The 18,223-nt window shown below is 45.1% G+C and overlaps 1 protein-coding gene across 1 annotated transcript in view; it reads right to left on the minus strand.

Annotated features, from left to right (window-relative positions):
• The window catches only part of Eif4e3 (eukaryotic translation initiation factor 4E family member 3), a 37,738-nt gene that overhangs the window by 13,897 nt on the left and 5,618 nt on the right, over positions 1 to 18,223 (minus strand). The window contains 3 exon segments of the mRNA XM_048356154.1: positions 429 to 523; positions 9,424 to 9,476; positions 9,479 to 9,495. Coding sequence (XP_048212111.1) covers positions 429 to 523; positions 9,424 to 9,476; positions 9,479 to 9,495 — 165 coding nt within the window.

The raw sequence follows: 18,223 nt of genomic DNA on the forward strand, positions 1-18,223 counted from the left end.
AATGGGAAAGCTTGTCTGAAAACTGAGCCAGTGCAGAGAAAGGAAAGGAAACTCGAACAAGGGAATCCTGACACCGTGTGCGGCTTCTCAGTTCCAGAATCCGAGAAATGTTCCAGTTTTCACCTGCTATTCAGTAAGCCATGATCTAGTCTCACTTATTAGTGAGTAAATAACTCCAAAGGTTGAATGATGTGATAGCAAGCTATGTCAGTAATTGAGACTCCAGCTTGAGCTAATGAACTAAGAAATACACCCGCCACTTCACTGAGCCTTTAAAGCGGATACCACCCTTTCTTTTAGCCTCCGCTCATGCTCATCAGACAGTCTACAGGTCCAGACATCAAGCTGTACGCCCCAAAGAAAAGATCTCTCATGAGCTTCATACCATTTGTCCACCTTTAACCTCAAATTACACATCAGACACTTACCAAAGCGGTCGCCTCTCTCCTCTCATTAAATGGTAGCTCCATCTCACAGGCAGGTTGGTCACAGGTAGGATATTATTGTACACACTCCAAAATATCTTTAAAAAAAAACACTTTGTTTAAAATACCCAGTATTGATTTACTATGCCAGTAGATTATAAAATTAATGCATTAAAGGAAAAAAATTGATCTTTCCTAAGTCCTATCCATTCAAAATGATTTGTCAGTACTCCTTCTCATTTTCTTTTGCTACAAAATATAATACAACACTTGAAACATGTTGCTTGCTGATGTTGGGGGCCAAGTTACATCTTCCAGGAAGTTCTCCCGATTAAGCAAGCAACTTATCTACATAGAAAACCAGAGGGGTAATGCACAATGTCAGCACTAAAATTAATAAAACTACATTGTGCTAGGGGTTTCTGTGAATATGTAAAGCTTGGCTGCTCAAATGGAGACGGCAGATGTATTATCTACTTTTCTACTGTGACCATTTTACTGTCTATCAGCATCCTATAACACTATGTTGTAAACTTCAGATGCATATAACATTTCGTTTTAAAACATGAAATTACCCATTGTCATAGGAAAAACATTTCTTGGTGCTGTAAACACTTAACAAAATATATCTGGTAAACCTTAATCTGCATGGAAATGCAATCTTTTATATTTTTTTTGAAGATCTGACTACAAAACTCAAGAGAGATTACATACTTTGTAATACAGATTTGGAACTAATTTTGTGATGCATAAAGATTCTTTATTGTCAGGGGCATTCTGTTGTAAATAAAGTGACTGACTTCTTCCAAAACAAACACCCCCCCTTCCAAAACTGGAAAGGATCTTGTTGGTGTTTCTGGCAGATGTACCTAATATACTGGCAGGTATACCAGATGTACTGAACCACACACCTTCTAATGGACTCTGAATGGAAAGAGTCTATGAGGTATAGGCTTGGAGGCTGGGGGAATAAAGGAAGCACCAGTCACACCTCAGGCTCTGTCCTCCTTTATCTTCCTGGAAAAAGCAAGGGATTGCTTAGTCACTAAAGCAACAGGGTACCCAAGTGCAGCATAATAGATGGATTTTATGCCTGTGTCCTGAAATTTTTCCCATGTTGAAACCCAAGCCTAAGTGGGATGGTTCTAGGAGCTGGGCCCTTCAGCTATGGTGGTGAAGCACCCAAGCTGGATGAATGTCTTTATGAGAGAAGATAACCAGCTCTCTCCTCCTCTAGGACAGGATATAAGAGGCAGCTACTAGTCTGTACACCAGGAAGAGGATCCTTCCCAGAATCTGGTACCTTCATCTTGGACTTTTTAGAACCCTGAAAAATAGCCAGTATATGACATTCCATTACAGTGAACTGAGCAATATAGCAGCTGTCAGCAGAAACAGATGGTATAGACTAACAGTGTCATGTGAAGTAATAACATTAAAAAGGATAGGTGATACATACTGAGCTGTTCTATGTCTGGGGATTTTTATACATTTATGTAATTTATTCTAGTGTCAACGTTATAAGATTATCCTTGTCACACAGACAAGGAAAATGAGGCACAAAAACACTGGTCCAGACATGACTGTCCAGTATGAATCTTAGGATGCGGACAAAGATGGGGACTTCCAGAATCACCATATTGTATTCTGTGCATAGAATTACATACAAAAGAGAAGAACCATGCTATGTGGTAATCTCAGGAGGTTTGACTTAAAAAAATAGTATGAACAATTAGGGAAATGAATCCTGGGGCATCATGAATGGAGTGATGAGGGGGAAGTGGGATTCTACTTATGTTTAATGACAATCCTGACAGGTTGTTCAAGGCTGTTTGTCGTAAAAAAAAAAAAAGTAACATGAATCTGAATTAATTGCACAGGTAGTAAGGATGAACTATAAGAAAGTTGAAGGCAAAAGAACATGGTGGCAGATTTATTACTGGGGAATCTACTTCAGTCCCCTTCTACTCTAAGGATGCTACTTGGAAATAGCAAAAGTGGCACTGCAGTTATTACCGGTCCTCCAACAGCTGCTGGGCCTCTTGGGGGAACCCGGCACACAAGTGCTTTGCTACATGTGCAGATTACGAAAGCATTTCAACACTCAGGGTTTCTATCTGGCTGTCAGGATGAATAGCTAGAGCTGGAATTTGAACCTGGGCACTGTAATTCAAAATCTCCTATTTCATAAACCCCATGCTGTTTCCTTTCATGACCCTATCTGTATATCTTCTGCATCACTTTCATAATCTTAGAAGCCAGGGACAGGTGATGTAGTCACAGGAAAGAGGACACCTGTTGATGTTTTCCTACAGTCATGTCTAGAACTCCATCAAGTCTAATGACTCTCTTAACTCTAGCCTGAGAACAGTGCTTACAATGAGGCAGCGACTCCTGCAGATTTACAGACTGCATGAGGCTAAAAGGGAAAAGCCTGTCTAATGGAAAACCAAGAGGAGTTTGATACCAGGAAATTTCAAGCCTGTATGGCACCCCATACCAAAGCTCCTGCTCGCGCATCCCAGCCAAGGTTCTGAGTCGACCTTTTATGTAGCACTTGAAATACTAAGGAAGACACAACAAAATGCTTCTCTCCTTCCCAAGGAAAGAAATGGTCTAAGGATCCTGTAGCCTTTTACCTTGACAAACCTGGCAGGAAGTGATCAGATACAGCAAAATACCGTGAGAGACATCTCCCTGGCTAAACATGTTTATTAAAGCGCATATTCACGCCCTTGTACATGAAGACAAAATGACAGCACACATCCAGGAGCGCCACTGTGAAGGGGCTCTGGTTCCTTTTCACAAACCTCGCCTAATACTAGGACAGCTGTTGGGTGCTTCTGATGGTGAAAGAGCTGAAAGGAAGAACCAGCTCCCAGAGCCCCTTCTGTTAGCGATGGTTAAGTCCTTCTTTCAAAAGTCTTCATGAACACACAAGGACAAGGTGAGGTCTCAAAGCTGGGCATCGTTTGGGGGAATAAAGCCTTGGGGAACTGTGCAGAACGCGGAGACAGCCAGTGGCCACAGAGGGTACACACTGGTAAGCTCCTGGCATCGTTCTGGCTCCTTCTGTGCGGAACAGAGGGCTTGTCTAATGGAGTCTAACACATAGACTTAAAGGCTCTGGTTCTCGGGTTATCCTCAACAAGACACACAGACCTTGAAGCCCATCAGGGGATTTCAAGACTGAATTCGGTGAAATCGCTCGTGAGGCCTGAGTAAGGAAGCGAGGTATGGTCAGACACATTGATCTATCTCCCACCTATTCATTCTAACTGGAGCAATTATGCCCCACCTGAAAATCTTTTGCCAGTGAATAGTTATTCACTGCCAAGAAAACTGGTGAATTTCCTCCTTCATTTCCCACTGGAATGTTCTGAAGGAAAAAGCAATAAAGAATATTCTGAAAGATGTTCTGAATGTTCCTCTAACTTGACAGAAGACATGGTGATATGCTTGTTTGGTAAAAACAAAACAAAGCAAAAAAAAAAAAAAAAGCCCAGCAGATGCACCTCAGAAACAAAACAAAACAAAATTCAGATTTTAGATTTCCTTCCAAAAGTTGGTGCATATGTAGAGGAGAATGTATCCGGGATACTCAATGGATAATTTGCTCATTAGGTATTTCTACTTGCCAGGGGTTTCCAGGCAGACAAGAGATCAGAACAGATAAGACAACTGAAGAGCTTAATGGATGTTTTTAACTCACAGCCGACACAGAGGCAGAAAGCAAAGGGCTTCTGATTCGCAAGAGTTCCAGAGAGGGGCTGGGAACATGGCCTAGTGGTAGAGTGCTTGCCTCGTGTACATGAAGCCCTGGGTTTGATTCCTCAGCACTGCATATATAGAAAAAGCCTGAAGTGGCGCTGTGGCTCAAGAGGTAGAGTGCTAGCCTTGAGCAAAAAGAAGCCAGGGACAGTGCTCAGGCCCAGAGTTAAGTCCCCATGACTGGCAAAAAAAAAAAAAAAAGAGTTCCAGAGAAAAGTGACTTCTCTTTGAATGCCAAAAGAGCTTGACCTATTCTGGATTTGGGAGTTAACAGCCTGGAGAAGAATAGGGTCCACATCTTGAGAGGGTAGAGAGAGTCCCTCCCCTAGAGAAGTCTGGGGGAACCCAGAGCTCTGCCTGCTTCCTAGGCCTGGCACACTTGGCCACAGAGTCATGAGGTGTGAGTAGCAGGTGGCAGGTCAGAGAACAGCTGGAGACGGGGTTTACCGGGTGGGGGAGAGCTGCCACAACCTTACTGAGCTCCCGCTGTGCTGGTGGGGGTGGCAAGGGCAGCTAATAGTGTTTGTTTTTTTTAATCCCCTCTGGAGCAGGAAATTGCTACAAGGCCTATGGAGGAAAGGGCCCAGGGTCTGGATGTGGGTACACACTATAGATGCCTCCTCCATGACCTGGGCCACAACATAATGCCAAAGACCAGGTCAGATCTCAGGTGCATTTCTGCAGGCAGTGATGGGGAAGAAGGCCAGCAAATGCTTGCTTAAGACAACAAGCTTTCCTCTTGTGGTGACTCGGTTACTCTCAAGTTGTAAGATGAAGTCTGACTCACCCTCCCCCTACCTCAACAACACACAATGAATGACCTCGGCTGACCCGAGTAAACAAGGGCAACCTGACTCCTTTCTGCTTCTGAATAACAGCATTGTGACTACAGACAAGTCAGTCCCCTCTCGTGTATAATGAATAAATTAAATAACGGGCAAGCTTCCTGTTGCACTTGCTATTAACTTTGCACTGACAGAAGTATGACGCAGACCTGGCTTCAGGTCCTCACTCTCCCTGTCTCTTCCCTCACCAGAGTGGTTGCTTTCCTTTACAGGATGCCATCTGCCACAGGCTTTCTTGCTGGGTCCTGACCCAGTCTCTCCATCATCCTCCATCACTGATACTGAGAAAACCTCTTTCTGGCTCAATGCTTTATGCCTGTAATCTTTGAGATCTGAGGATCATGGTTCAAAACTAGACCAGGAAGGAAAGTCTGTGAGACTCTTATCTCCAATAAATAACCCAGAAAAAGCCAGAAGTGGCACTGTGGTTCAAGTGGTAGAGCTCTAGCCTTGAGCACAAAGGGGCTCAAGGACAGTGCCCAGGTTCTGAGTTCAAGCCCAGGATTGGAAGTGGAGTGGTGGCTCAAGCAGGAAAGCACTAGCCTTGAGCAAAGAAGTTAAGGGACAGTGTCCAGGCTCTGAGTTCAAGCCTGAGTACTGGCGTTTACGCGCACGCACGCACGCACACACATAGAGAAAGAGAGAAATAATGAAGGGAAAATAAAGGAAAGAGTTTCCTTCAAGAGAACAGTCTTTATTTGGCAAGGGTTTGGGGCACAGGCTGCCCTAACTTAATGGCCTACAATAGCACGACATCACAATCAGTCGGCCTGACACTGGGGTAGGGGAGCGGGCTTGATGCCAGGGTACCACATAGCATGAATGAATCTTCTTAACCGAATATGTTACATAAACTATGTGTGAAGACTTCAGGTCAGGAGAAGTGCTGCTGAAATTCATTTAGAGGAAAAGTACAGTCTCTGTTCTATGTAAATTTACATAAAATTTCAATTATGGGGGGGAAAGAAAGGACTGAGCGTAGAACCATGGGGGACAAGTGTGGGACACTATTCTGCTCTGTGCCAGTGAGCGTGCACACACCAGAGGAATGCTCCAAGTTTCTATATGTCCCAAAGAGCAAAAGGGATCAATATATGTCTGGAAAGTACACCTAAGTGAAAAATGGAATTTTCCCAGAGTGATGGGAACGTCACAGATACTTAACTCCAGGCAGAGAGACAGTTATTTCTGGCTGTGATGACAGTGTCCTCGGCCGTGGTTCCTCCGGCACCAGACAGGGAGGTGAAAGGCAGGACTGAACCCCGGGGTGGGGATGGGGGTAAGCAGGGCTCCAGCCCTGCCGCTGCAGCAGGACCAGCTGTTTCCAGTGCCAACTTGGTTCTCCTACCTTCCAGCCTCAGTCTCCCCAGTTAATAAACAAGATAATGATCCCTCTTTTCCCACCTTCTGCACCCTGGACTTGCTGAAGGGCCTTAAGAGTATTAAAAATGGATACTCATTACACCAGATAGTCACTGGCAGCAGGATTCTTACACTTACACTTCACCCAACATGCACAGGGCCAACATGCAACACGGGCCTGAGCAGGGAGAGGATTTCTTACAGTTGGTCCATGGACGCTCAGGGCATCACCACATAAAGACTGAGACAAAAACATGTCGCTAGGGATTTTAAGTTCAGCACCCCAGCTGCTTCTTAAGTATGAGGGACTATTCTGAGACGTTACAGACCCTCACAAGTTGAACCCCTCAGTTATGGTAAGTTAAATGTTTTCATATAGTGAGATGTAAGTAGTGATGCCACACAGGACAGCGCTGCTTGAAATAAATAGTCTAGAGGAAGTAGTATGGCATCCTTATATCAAACATGACCGAGGAAAGAGAGAAAGGAGGCTCCTACAGAGGAGAAGTGATGGTGGAGGAGCATGATCTTATTCCTGGACATTTAGGATGCACTTCTTAATTCATGGGACCATTTTATTCCCATAGTTGCATGAGAAAAATGCCTGCCGTGATTGCTCCCATTTTATAGATAAGTAAACTGAGATACAGAAAGGTGATGAATGTGTCCAAGCTACTAAAAGCCAGCTATGGGATTTGAACCTAGGCAGTGGCACTACATAGGCCCTAGACCATACTCTAGCTGTTCATGCAAAGGGCAGATCTCAATAGCATATTAGTAAGACCTGGCAAGGTGTGTGGGGCTTACCAAGTAACAGGCTCACTTCCCACTCACTCAACTCAGAAGGCAGGCAATCTGATGACCTGTTTTACAGACAAGGAAGGCAAGCTGAGGTGAACAGGGACATCAGACACTGGGGAAGAATGACCTGACTACTTACAGCTGTTTCTGTATCTAGACAAAGGTCTAATGGGAAGAGGGCACCAAGAAACTCTGAGGTGTAAGTTGTTTATCTTAACTTATACTTGACAACTCTACAATGACGGTATACTAATTACATACCAACAGAGTATTTTCTTGGTAGTGCTGAGGTTTGAACTTGTGCTTGCTAAATAAGTGTTTACCACTGAACCATGCCTACACCACCCCATCCCCATTTTTTTTTTTTGCACTAGTTATTTGTGAGATAGGGTCCTCTTGTTTCCTTCCCTGGTATACCTCTGGACCACAATCTTCCTGTTTTTCATTCCCCATATACCTGGACTGACAGAAATATACCACCATGCCCACCATCCTTCCACTGAAATGGAGTCACACAGACCTTTTCTGCTCTGACTGGCGTGGAATAGCAGTCCTCTTGATCTCAGCCTCCCATGTAGCTGATATGACAGGTGCATGTTACCTCACCCAGATGTTGGTTGAGAAGGGTCTTATGAACTTTTCTCCTAGGCTAGCCTTGAGCTTTGATCCTCTCAATCTCAGCCTCCCAAGTAGATAGGATTACAGATATGAGCTCTAAGAAAGTAACTGTTTAATTAGTACTTTCTAGTATGTGCCAGCAAGAGGCCTTTCAATTGGCCCCTAAAGTTCCTAGCATGGTAGCAGCTTCAACTCCCAACCAGATGCTCTGTGTTGCTATGGCCAGGAGAACAGGTCCATTTCTTATCACCTGGCTTCACCAGGTCTGCCCACAATCCCATTGTCTGTCTGATAGGACTATGGGAGGTCTAGTGAGCCTTGACGGGCCCAACGGCAGCCCGGAGATTCCTCATGACCACAGGCCTGAAAACCAAGTGCTCTGAGGTTCATCAAGGGGCTACTACTTGAAGTCACAACACCTATGGATTCAGCTAAGGGGAGTGGGAACAGGCTGTGTCCATGCTCTATGGGTGTCCACTTCTCTGGAAGCACAGCTCAGGCCCTGCCCCACAACACTGCCTTGGCGCTGGGCAAGATGCACAGACACCACCGCTTTGCTCTCTGGATGTTTATGTGGCTTTCCCAGATGGATGAGAAAACAGCCTGTGGATGGGACCCCGGCTTTATGCCAGCTCACCGGCCCTAGTGGCGGTGCATGGCACCTTACAAATCAGTCCTGGGGCTGTGCCACCACAAATGTGCACTTTTCAAACAGGATGTTTGACACCAGGGTCAGTCTGAAGAAAAGATGTTTGTGGTGTTTTTGCACAGGTGAAGGATGCAATCTAGATACCAACCAGCTGAAAATTCTAAGATTTTATGATGTGACAAGATTTAGGGGGTACAACAGGAAAACTATAGGTTCATTCCTACAACTCCTACTTAGGAGGTGTAGGTAGAAGGTCACGGTACTAGGACGGTATACACACACACACACACACACACACACACACACACACACACACACACACACACGCACGCACCCCAACCTGGGAAATAACCTTAAGTAAAAAGGGCTGGAGGTATAATCCAAGGGATGGCAAACTTACCTAGCATGTACAAGGCTCTAAGTACAAACCCCAGTACTCTCCTCAAACAAAACAAAACAGAAACAAAACACACAAAAAAAACTAGAATTCAGATGAATTAAATGAATCAGTGCCTAGAAAGTTTGCCTTCAGAGTCGCATAGAGAGAAAACTAAGAGAACTAAGAACGCGGCCTTGCTGAGAAGCGGCAGCGTAGCAGGTGTTCCGCCAAGTATCCTGTGAGCATGTAGCCGCCTGCTCTTCACAGTGCCCCGTGGAGGTAGGGACCATGATTACACCACATGCGCAGAAACGCACAGGGATGGTCCACAGTCCTAGTGTAAGGTGGTGGAGGGGGCCGGTATAGAGCTTTCAGGCTTAACACTGCCCTGGCTGACCTACGTAACCCCTAACTCATCAGTGGGTGACCCTGCCCTACCTTGCCCTGCACAGGTGGAGTCTAGAGAGGCAGAGGGGGGTGACAGAGCTGGAGTTCCAATAGAGAGGATACGTGGGACATCCTCCAGGCATCCAACCCAAGCCAGGCTAGCCCAGCCCCACCCTGCCATCTTACCTGCACCGTTTGCACCGTGTAGATTTTCTTCAGGTTGGAGGCGCACTGTGCAGCGTGGCACCAGGGAGCGATCTAAGCACACACCGGCCAAAGAACAAAGAAGCAAACAGAACTAGTCAGTGTCTATGAAGTGCTGTGCCATGGAATTCTGCAAGGCTTCTGAAAAGTCTGGACATTTGCAGGATGCATGTTAGATCTAAAGCATGAAATCCTGTCTCTGTGAAGTTATACATTCCTTTCTCCTACATAATCAGTGCGTTTATTAAGGGAAGCTTGATGGGAAAAGGTAAAAGCACGTAAGAAAAGCAACTTTAAAACTTTAAAATCACATTTTTAAAACAAGAAAATAACTTAGTTTAATAATAAAAAAAAGCAAGCATATTGCCTCGCCTTTAGAAAAGCGCAGTGCATTTGTCTTGAAAACTTGCCACAGGCCCTGCTAGTACCTAGGTGTACAAGGCCCTGGCTTTAATACCCTGTACTGCCAAAAAGAAGAATAAAAAGCAAGACAAGAAAATATAGCTAAAAGCCAACTGCTATTTGACCTGAATTTACATGTGTTTCTCAAACTTGTGCCTTTGGAAAACAGTCTATGGTCTTTTCTCTGGCTGACTCAATGAGCTCTGGTGACCGTTCTGTATGGTCAGAATACATTCATCGTTAGTTTGCTCTATTTTCCACTAGATGGCAACATAGCACAGGTTTAGTCAACAGAAAACCCCATGCTATTTAATTCTACCAACCCCAGTTTCTTGGGACCCATTTGTCCTTCAGGACCAAGATTCCCTGTTCCCAGTCACAATTTCTTTCTTTCTACTGACTCCATGCTTAGGAGTGTCGGGATTCTGTGAACATCAAGCCCGATATGATGTTTTACAAACACTGCTCAAAAGCCCAGGTCTGTTTGTTAATGAGGAAAAAGTATCCCGCTCACAGCCAGTCCACCAGGGTTTGGGAGCGATTTTGAGATCTGGAATCTTACCAGCCCCGAACCCCTAGAAACACAGTCCCCAGGCCCCTTCAACATGTGGTGCTTCCTAGACAGCGAAGCCATAGTAGCTTAGACTCGTGTGGAAAACTCACATGAATGAGGAGATGGAGGTATTGGCAAAAGTTTGGCCTGCATGATGATGAACCAACAAACACTCAAAAATAAACACATCAAGCCGGGTGCCGGTGGCTCACATCTATAATCCTAGCTACTCGTGAGACTGAGATCTGAGGACTGAGGTTCAAAGCCAGTCTGGGCAGGAAAGTCTGTGAAGCTCTTACCTCCAATTAACTATCAGAAAACTGGAAGTGGTGTTGTGGCTCCAAGTGGTAGAGAACTAGCCTTGAGCAAAAGAGTGCAGGGACAGTACCCAGGCCCTGAATTCAAGTCCCATGACTGACTAAATAAATACACCAACAAGACATTTTGGAATACAACTCCTTTGTCTGGAGGTCACTAAGGAAGCAACATTATGAACTAGTGTGGAGACAGATATGACTCCTAGTCCTCAGCAGGTGTTTACAACTCTTGCTTAGTTGTTGATAAACTTTACAAACTTTTGCTCTGAAATCAGTCTCACATTGTTTGGCAGGTTCTCCACTGCTTGAGCCATACCACTAGCCCTTTTTGCTCTGGGTGCCAGAGGCTGAGATCTGAGCATCACAGTTCAAAGCCAGCCCATGCAAGAAAAGTCCATGAGTCTCTTATGTCCAATCTGCCAAGAGGTAGAACTGGAGCTGTGGCTCAAATGGTAGGAGCACCAGCCTTAAAAGCGAAAGCTCAGAGACAGTGCTCAGGTCCTGAGTTCAAACTCCCGTACTGGTACAAAAAATAAATAAATAAAAGGAAACTAACTCAAGAAAGATCCTCAACCTTTTCCTGAATAGATAGTTATGTGAAAAGTCTACTACTTTCACATGAAAACCTACTGGCATTTATCCCAACACTAATTTTTCTTCCCTGGAAACTGCTGGCTGACCGTTGCACCCGCAAACCTTCCTGGATTGTGAGATGCAAAGGACATGACCCGGGGATTCCTTTCTGAGCTGTGTGCAGGAGAGCTCGTCAGGGGAGAGCCCAGGGGGAGGAAAGCAGGGTTGTTTTTTCCCCCCATTATTGAAATTATTCCCTCAAAATTGTTTACCAATTCTTCAAGTCACCCTTCAATTCAGGATAGTTGAGAATATTGAGTGCTCACCTCCTACAACCTTATGATGATTTATGTAAATACATGCAGGCATAACCATGTAACAGAGAACAATGATGAACATTAACTTTCCGTGCCTCTTTTTTAACGCCTCTGTCTACAGTCTTGTGTTCCAAAGCAGGAGACAACGATGATGTGTAATTGTCATTTAGGTTCCCTCTGTTCCATGGGTCAAGCTGTTGAAGGCACAGAGCACGCCGAGCCCGTGTGGCCTAGGGCAGGAAAGAGCTCCGCAGGAACCTTTAAGGTCATAGAATCCAGCCTCCTCCCTCCATGAAGAATTGGGGACACTGCTTCCGCAGAATCTGACACTTCCTTTTCAACCTCTATGCATCCATGTCCTAAGAGGCTAATCAGGAGACCTGCACTCAGAAGGAGCCTTGGTTTTTGCAGTGACTTTTCATCCCCAAGGTAAAGATTATTTTAACACTGCCTCCTATAGGAGAATCATAGGAATACAATCCTGTACTAGAAATGGGAGTCAGGAAAGAAAGGTAGCTCTGGTGGAAACACACAGAGTCCACCATAAAACACCATTAAAAAGTGAAACTGTGGGAGCTGGTGGCTGATGGCTCACACACAATTCCAACTACTTGGGAGGCCAAGATTGTTGGGATTGTGGGGCAAGGCCAGCCTGGGCAGACAAGTTTGTTTTTTGTTTTCATTTCTGTATTGTCAAAGTGAGCTATAAAGGGGTTACAGTTTCATACATAAGGCAGTGCATACATTTCTTTTCTTTCTTTTTTTTTTTTGTTGTTAGTCCTGGGGCTTGAACTCGGGGCCTGAGTACTGTTCCTGGCTTCTTTTTGCTCAAGGCTAGCACTCTACCACTTGAGCCACAGAGTCACTTCTGGCTTTTTCTATATATGTGGTGGTGAAGAATCGAACCCAGGGCTTCATGTATTTGAGGCAAGCAACTCTAGCACTAGGCCATATTCCCAGCCCCAGTGCATACACTCCTTATCCAACTTGTTACCTCCTCCCTTTGAGAACCCTACTCACAAGGAGCTGCATAGGGTAGAGTAACCTGTTACACAAGCTACTGAGATGCTTAACACAGATGGGTCACCCTGTTAAGAAGTTTAGGACCCTATCTCAAAAATAAGGAGCTAAAAGCAATTGGGAGGTCAGGAGTTCAAATCCTGATGCCACCAAAAGAAAAGAAAAAAAGAAATAAATGGAAGCGTGGTACTTGTGTAGCTCAGTGGTCGGGCAGTGGCTAGTGTATGCATGGCCCTGGTTTAATCCAGGTTGCAAAAGAACAGAGCAACTCTGTCAGTCCTATGTTGGCTGGCACCAAATCTGATTCCAGTGTCAATGGAATACATCAATATGCCGAATCCTCATGCTGGAACCTTAAGTTCTTCGGCCATTTGTTTGGTCAAAATTGGGCCTTGGCTACAAAATCCATTTCAAAACAGGAAATGAGCTGAGGTTTTCCTGGCTTTTTTTTTTTTTTTTTAAGTGATCTGCCCTGTAAACAGGTCAATCTGCTAGACTTGCTGACTCAAAGCTGAACCAGAGGCCCATTACCTTCTGGTTGTGCTACTTAAAGGGACGGCTCATAGCAAGACACAGCCCTGTGGCCAGCGGCCATCCCTTGTTTTGTTGACCTTGACAGACAATTGTAGTCACTGTAGCCACCGGAAGGCAAAGGTTTGTAATAGATCTCAATGCTAGAAACCTTCTCACTGGTACCAATCACATATATAGCACATTTCTGTACCTTAAAACTACAACCTTTTAGCTCATTCATGTTAGAAAGTTTAACCTCTCAACAGAACCCCAATCAATACCCTTTGTCTGCAGACCAAGGGTGCTAGAGCTGACGGTGCCTCCAGAGTTACCACTGCACTGAGAGGTTCTACCGGCCTCTGATGGGCAGAAGCTAGGGATACTGTTGAAATCCATCCCATAATCACCACACACAGTGGCCCCCACCACAGAGAAACATCAGCCCAAAATGTCCACAGTACCACGGCAGAGAACCCTGGTATAAACAGAATAGTCTCAGCAGATTTAACATTCAAGCAACCAAGGCAATACAGTGATGATCATTCTATGCAAAGCACCTGTCTCCTGCAGTTGAGGTTCTAGAATCTTCACCCATGCTCTCTAAGTGCCCCAGGCTCCCAAAGGCTATGAAACTATGTTCAGAGCTTTCCAAACTTGCTTTGGAGATAGGAGATTGGGGGGGGGGGGGAGCGGTGGGAAGCTAAGAGCAGAATACACATCTGAAAATGACAGGGCCAGTGCTATGAGACATCACAGAACACAGGAATCAGGACCTACTTGTGTTCCTACTCTCTGAATTCAACGTTACCTCCTCCCACAGTAGAATGCAAGAGCTACAAAGCAATAGAAAGGATAAGTGCTGGCCCTCCCCACCCCTGCATACCTTACCCCCCCCCCCCCACCAATCATGGATCAGTTAAAGAATCTGAATTGCCTCCCCAGGATTTCCTCCTCCATTAAACAATATTCATGTAACAACAGCTTCCTTTTATTGAGCATGTATTAGCGCTAATGCTTACAGCAATCCTGCCACTGTAATATTATTCCCTTGCTTCAAAACTTGAGACACTGAGGTTCAGAAAGCTTATGCTTAAGGAGCAGCTCTAGATTCTTCTTCATCTGTCTGGCTTAGGTGCCCATGACCTACCTACCCCTTTGGACTACGCTGCTGCCCAATAAAAAATGAGCCATCACCGTCAGCATGGTGGACACATATAGCATGCCTTGCAGTAGGTCCTTCTCCCTTCCCTTTTAAATCCCCAACTCCACACCCCCCCCCCACCCCCGGGTTCACCTGCTGCTACTGCCTGTCATTCTTTCTCTCCCACCATGGACCATGCCGCACAGTTGGAAGGGGGAAGCCAGAAATGAAGGAGAGGCACCAGATACAACCAGAACCTCTAGCAGTAACAATTCTGCAAAAGTGATGCAAGTAGCAAAATGCTAGAAGAACACATCTCTGTGTTACTGCTCTGGGGCAGCTGGACACAGAGGGCAGACTATGATCCAAACAAAGGTGGCAAGAAGGCAGGAAAGGGGCTGGGAATATGGCCTAGTGGCAAGAGTGCTTGCCTCCTACACATGAAGCTCTTGGTTTGATTCCCCAGCACCACATATATGGAAAACGGCCAGAAGTGGCGCTGTGGCTCAGGTGGCAGAGTGCTAGCCTTGAGCAGGAAGAAGCCAGGGATAGTGCTCAGGCCCTGAGTCCAAGGCCCAGGACTGGCCAAAAAAAAAAAAAAGGCAGGAAAGCAAGCACAGGGATGAGGAAGACAATCCCTGCCATCAGTGCATCTCAGTTCAAGTCCCAGCTCTGCCACCTGCCAGCAATGTGACAAGACTGACCCTCAACATCACCTTTTGGACCTCCCTCTACAGAAACATTTCCATCCCATGGATTTGCTATTTAGGCTACATAAACCGGTGCTATAGAAGGCAATGACATAGAGCATCTAAACTAAATAAACCTATCTCAGAAGCAACTCTTTCTGAGATCACCGTTATTGCTGTGATGGACAGATAAGCTTGGTACAAAGGTGAAAGTTGTTAGCACTGAGAGACACCCAGCATGTTTTCTAACCTGAGGGACAGAGTAAAAGATTTCCACACGAGCAGCTGTCAGCTCCTACTCAGGTCTTCAGAAAAGAAGCCCATCAGGTTCCAGTGCCTCTGGGCTGATGTCCATAGCCACTGGAAAGGCTGCTTTCCACGTAGATGTGCTCACTCAGGAACTACCCTAAGTTAAGGCAGAAGGGGGAAGGGACTCCAGTCTGCCAAATAAACAGCTAATGCAAAGATGTCAAAGAGATTCTTACGTTACTTAAGGCTAAATTCCCAGCTCACTCCTGGCTCTCCAATCTAACAGGATAATAAGAAAAGAATCTTAAGGTTCTCTAGGTGAAAGTGGTGGGAATTCCTTTTCATTTGGAGAGTCAGGAGAAGGCAGAAAAATCCAATAAAGTTGAAGCAATGAGTCCTACTTAAATGCTTTTCAGGCACCTGAGCACTATTTGCATGTAGAAATTTAATATGCTATTTACAAATCATGTTTATCTACTCATTACGGCAGGCCCCTAAGAATCTTCCCAGGATTCATTTTTAGCTTAAATGAAATTTGAAATGCTTGAAAGCATTTTATCCTGTTTCCTATGTCGGAAATACTGAGTGCCAATAAATGAACAGACGGGTCCTATCATATGTGCATACATCTTCATTGCATTTCACTCTTAGTTTGCAGACAAGGAAACTAAATAGAAGGTAGTATGGTAACATGCCCAAAGATGCACAGCTGGCTGCTGGTAGATTTGGAACTCAAACTATAGGTTGCCTGATAACCTTGCCCTCAGAGCTGGGCCTAAAACAAGTGATTCCTACAAAACCAACACTGTGCATGGTCCCACAAACCCACACAGTCCCATCTCTCCTGCACCTTGCAATCTTTAATTCAGAATTCCCAAGTGTGCATTCTCCATTGATCCCCACACTGTGGTCTCAGCTCATTAAGAAAGTACTCAGGGACAGAGGCCTTCCTAAGCACCTGAGGAAGTCAGCTGAACTGCAACTAGTTCTTGGCAGGTCATGACACGTGGTGGGCCCTTCTGAAAAAGCAAAGATGCTGGAAATGTTTCCTGCTCCCCGACCGGAATTCCTGTCACTTTAGGTGTGATTATTCAATGGGAAGCATCACCCGGGAGCTCATTAAAGATACAGTCTCCAGGACCCCCGACACACTAAATCCCCCAGAATTCCTGTATACATAAAAGTGTGAGATACATTGGCTTGTGTCATCTGAATCAAGTCACCATGAGATATTGCTAACAACTCAGGAAACTAGTGAGTGACAGCATCGGAAGAAACATGTAAACCCTACTATGCTCACAGAAGCATTTGCCATCACTCAAAGGCAAGCCCCACACGGCACCATCAATACGTGTGCAGAGCAATCCTGCAAAGGGCCTGAAAGACAGGCTGCTGAGCAGAGCTGTCTTCTCTACAGATTTTGAAGCAAGGGGGCCCTTGGCTTCGTTATGTCTCATGCATGAAACTGGACCTTAGTTTCTCCACATGTGAAATGAGGTAAAAAAAGCTCAGACTATCTCGAAGTCCTGACTACCTGCCATGTTAAATTATAAGACAGGAAAGAATCATGTCCTAGTCATCATTCATAGTCTCAGGGAAGAAGGGTTGTGTGGGTCACAGTTCTCAGTTCAAATCCTTTTTCTCCTTATACTGTAGGGTAATCTCAAGCAAGGTACTTCTCTGGGCTTCAGTTATAAAAAATGTTTCTGACAAATCCTACATCTGTAGGAAGATTCCATGCCTCCGTCTGGACAGAACTGAGTCCAGTGCTTATTAAACAGGAGTAATGTGGGCTTTACGTGTTGATAATGTTAAAATAATGTTGAACTGGGAAAAGACAGTTTAAATCTTTACCTAGTAAGTGCAGAGGTATCTAATAAATGGACACACATACCTAGTAATACATGCACATATTTTGTGAAAATATGAATGATGGCAATATTTCACCTAACACATATGATGATTTCAATTCAGCTAAGTCCAACCTAAAGCCAGGGGCTTGCCTCCCACAGCCAGCTTTCCTGTGCAATTGATATCAACATCAGGCTCAGCTGTCAGAGGGAGAGTCTGCCCAGCCCCTGTGACATGATTAAGTATGCCCAGCGACCATCATTCACTCCATTAAAGATGATTTCATTTTAATCACTTTTATATAGATCTGTGGCTTGCGGCTACACCGGCTTCCTGTCAGAGGAGTCATACACACACAAATGGTCTGGGTCTACTATTGACAGTTAATAATAATGTATCTGTTGAAACTATCCATATAATTGAAGCGTTTTAGCTCTGCATGTCTGATTTCTCTGTTCTTCCATCTATTGTCACCACTGGTCTATCCCACAGCGCCTTGCCAGTACTAATGGGCATCGTCATCTTGACTTACAAGTATAGAGGGCCCGGGTAGGAGGATGGTATAACTGTGTTCAAGTTTACAAACACCATGTCAGATTGCTGAAGTCTTGCCCACAGCCTTAAGTTTTGGAATCAGGAGAGGAAACCTGTAACACTAAAAGCAGGAACACATGTTTTGAGCGGCAAAGTATTTCCCGAGCAAGGAATATTCAAGGGTCTGAAACACGCTGCAAGAAGCAGCCACTGGCCCACAGCTGGAGAGGCTGAGTCCTCCTAGGAAAGGGTCTTTTCCTGCCATGTAGATTTGCCCAGAGCTTCTTTACACACAAAAAAAATCCCTGGCCATGTATGAAGATTTGCTGGGATTCGAAGGGCAAGAATGAGGGGAAAGAGGAAAAGCACCGATTCCATCAACTCTCTCCTTGTCCATCACAACTCTTCCTCACGACTTCCACCCAACCTCATCCGTGGAGGCCACTCTATAAACAAGGATGATCAAGAATCTTCTTTGCCGGGCCTGGCTGCACCTCCCAGTACCAACTGTGTTATTGTACATCACACCACCAGAATGCATGGGAGAAGATTGAACCCCATCATGTGGGAACCCCATATCACTCTGAACTCTTCATGGATGCCACTGAAGCCCACAGCCTGTG

The sequence above is a fragment of the Perognathus longimembris genome, chromosome 10 (assembly GCF_023159225.1).
Source record: "Perognathus longimembris pacificus isolate PPM17 chromosome 10, ASM2315922v1, whole genome shotgun sequence".
NCBI lineage: Eukaryota > Metazoa > Chordata > Mammalia > Rodentia > Heteromyidae > Perognathus > Perognathus longimembris.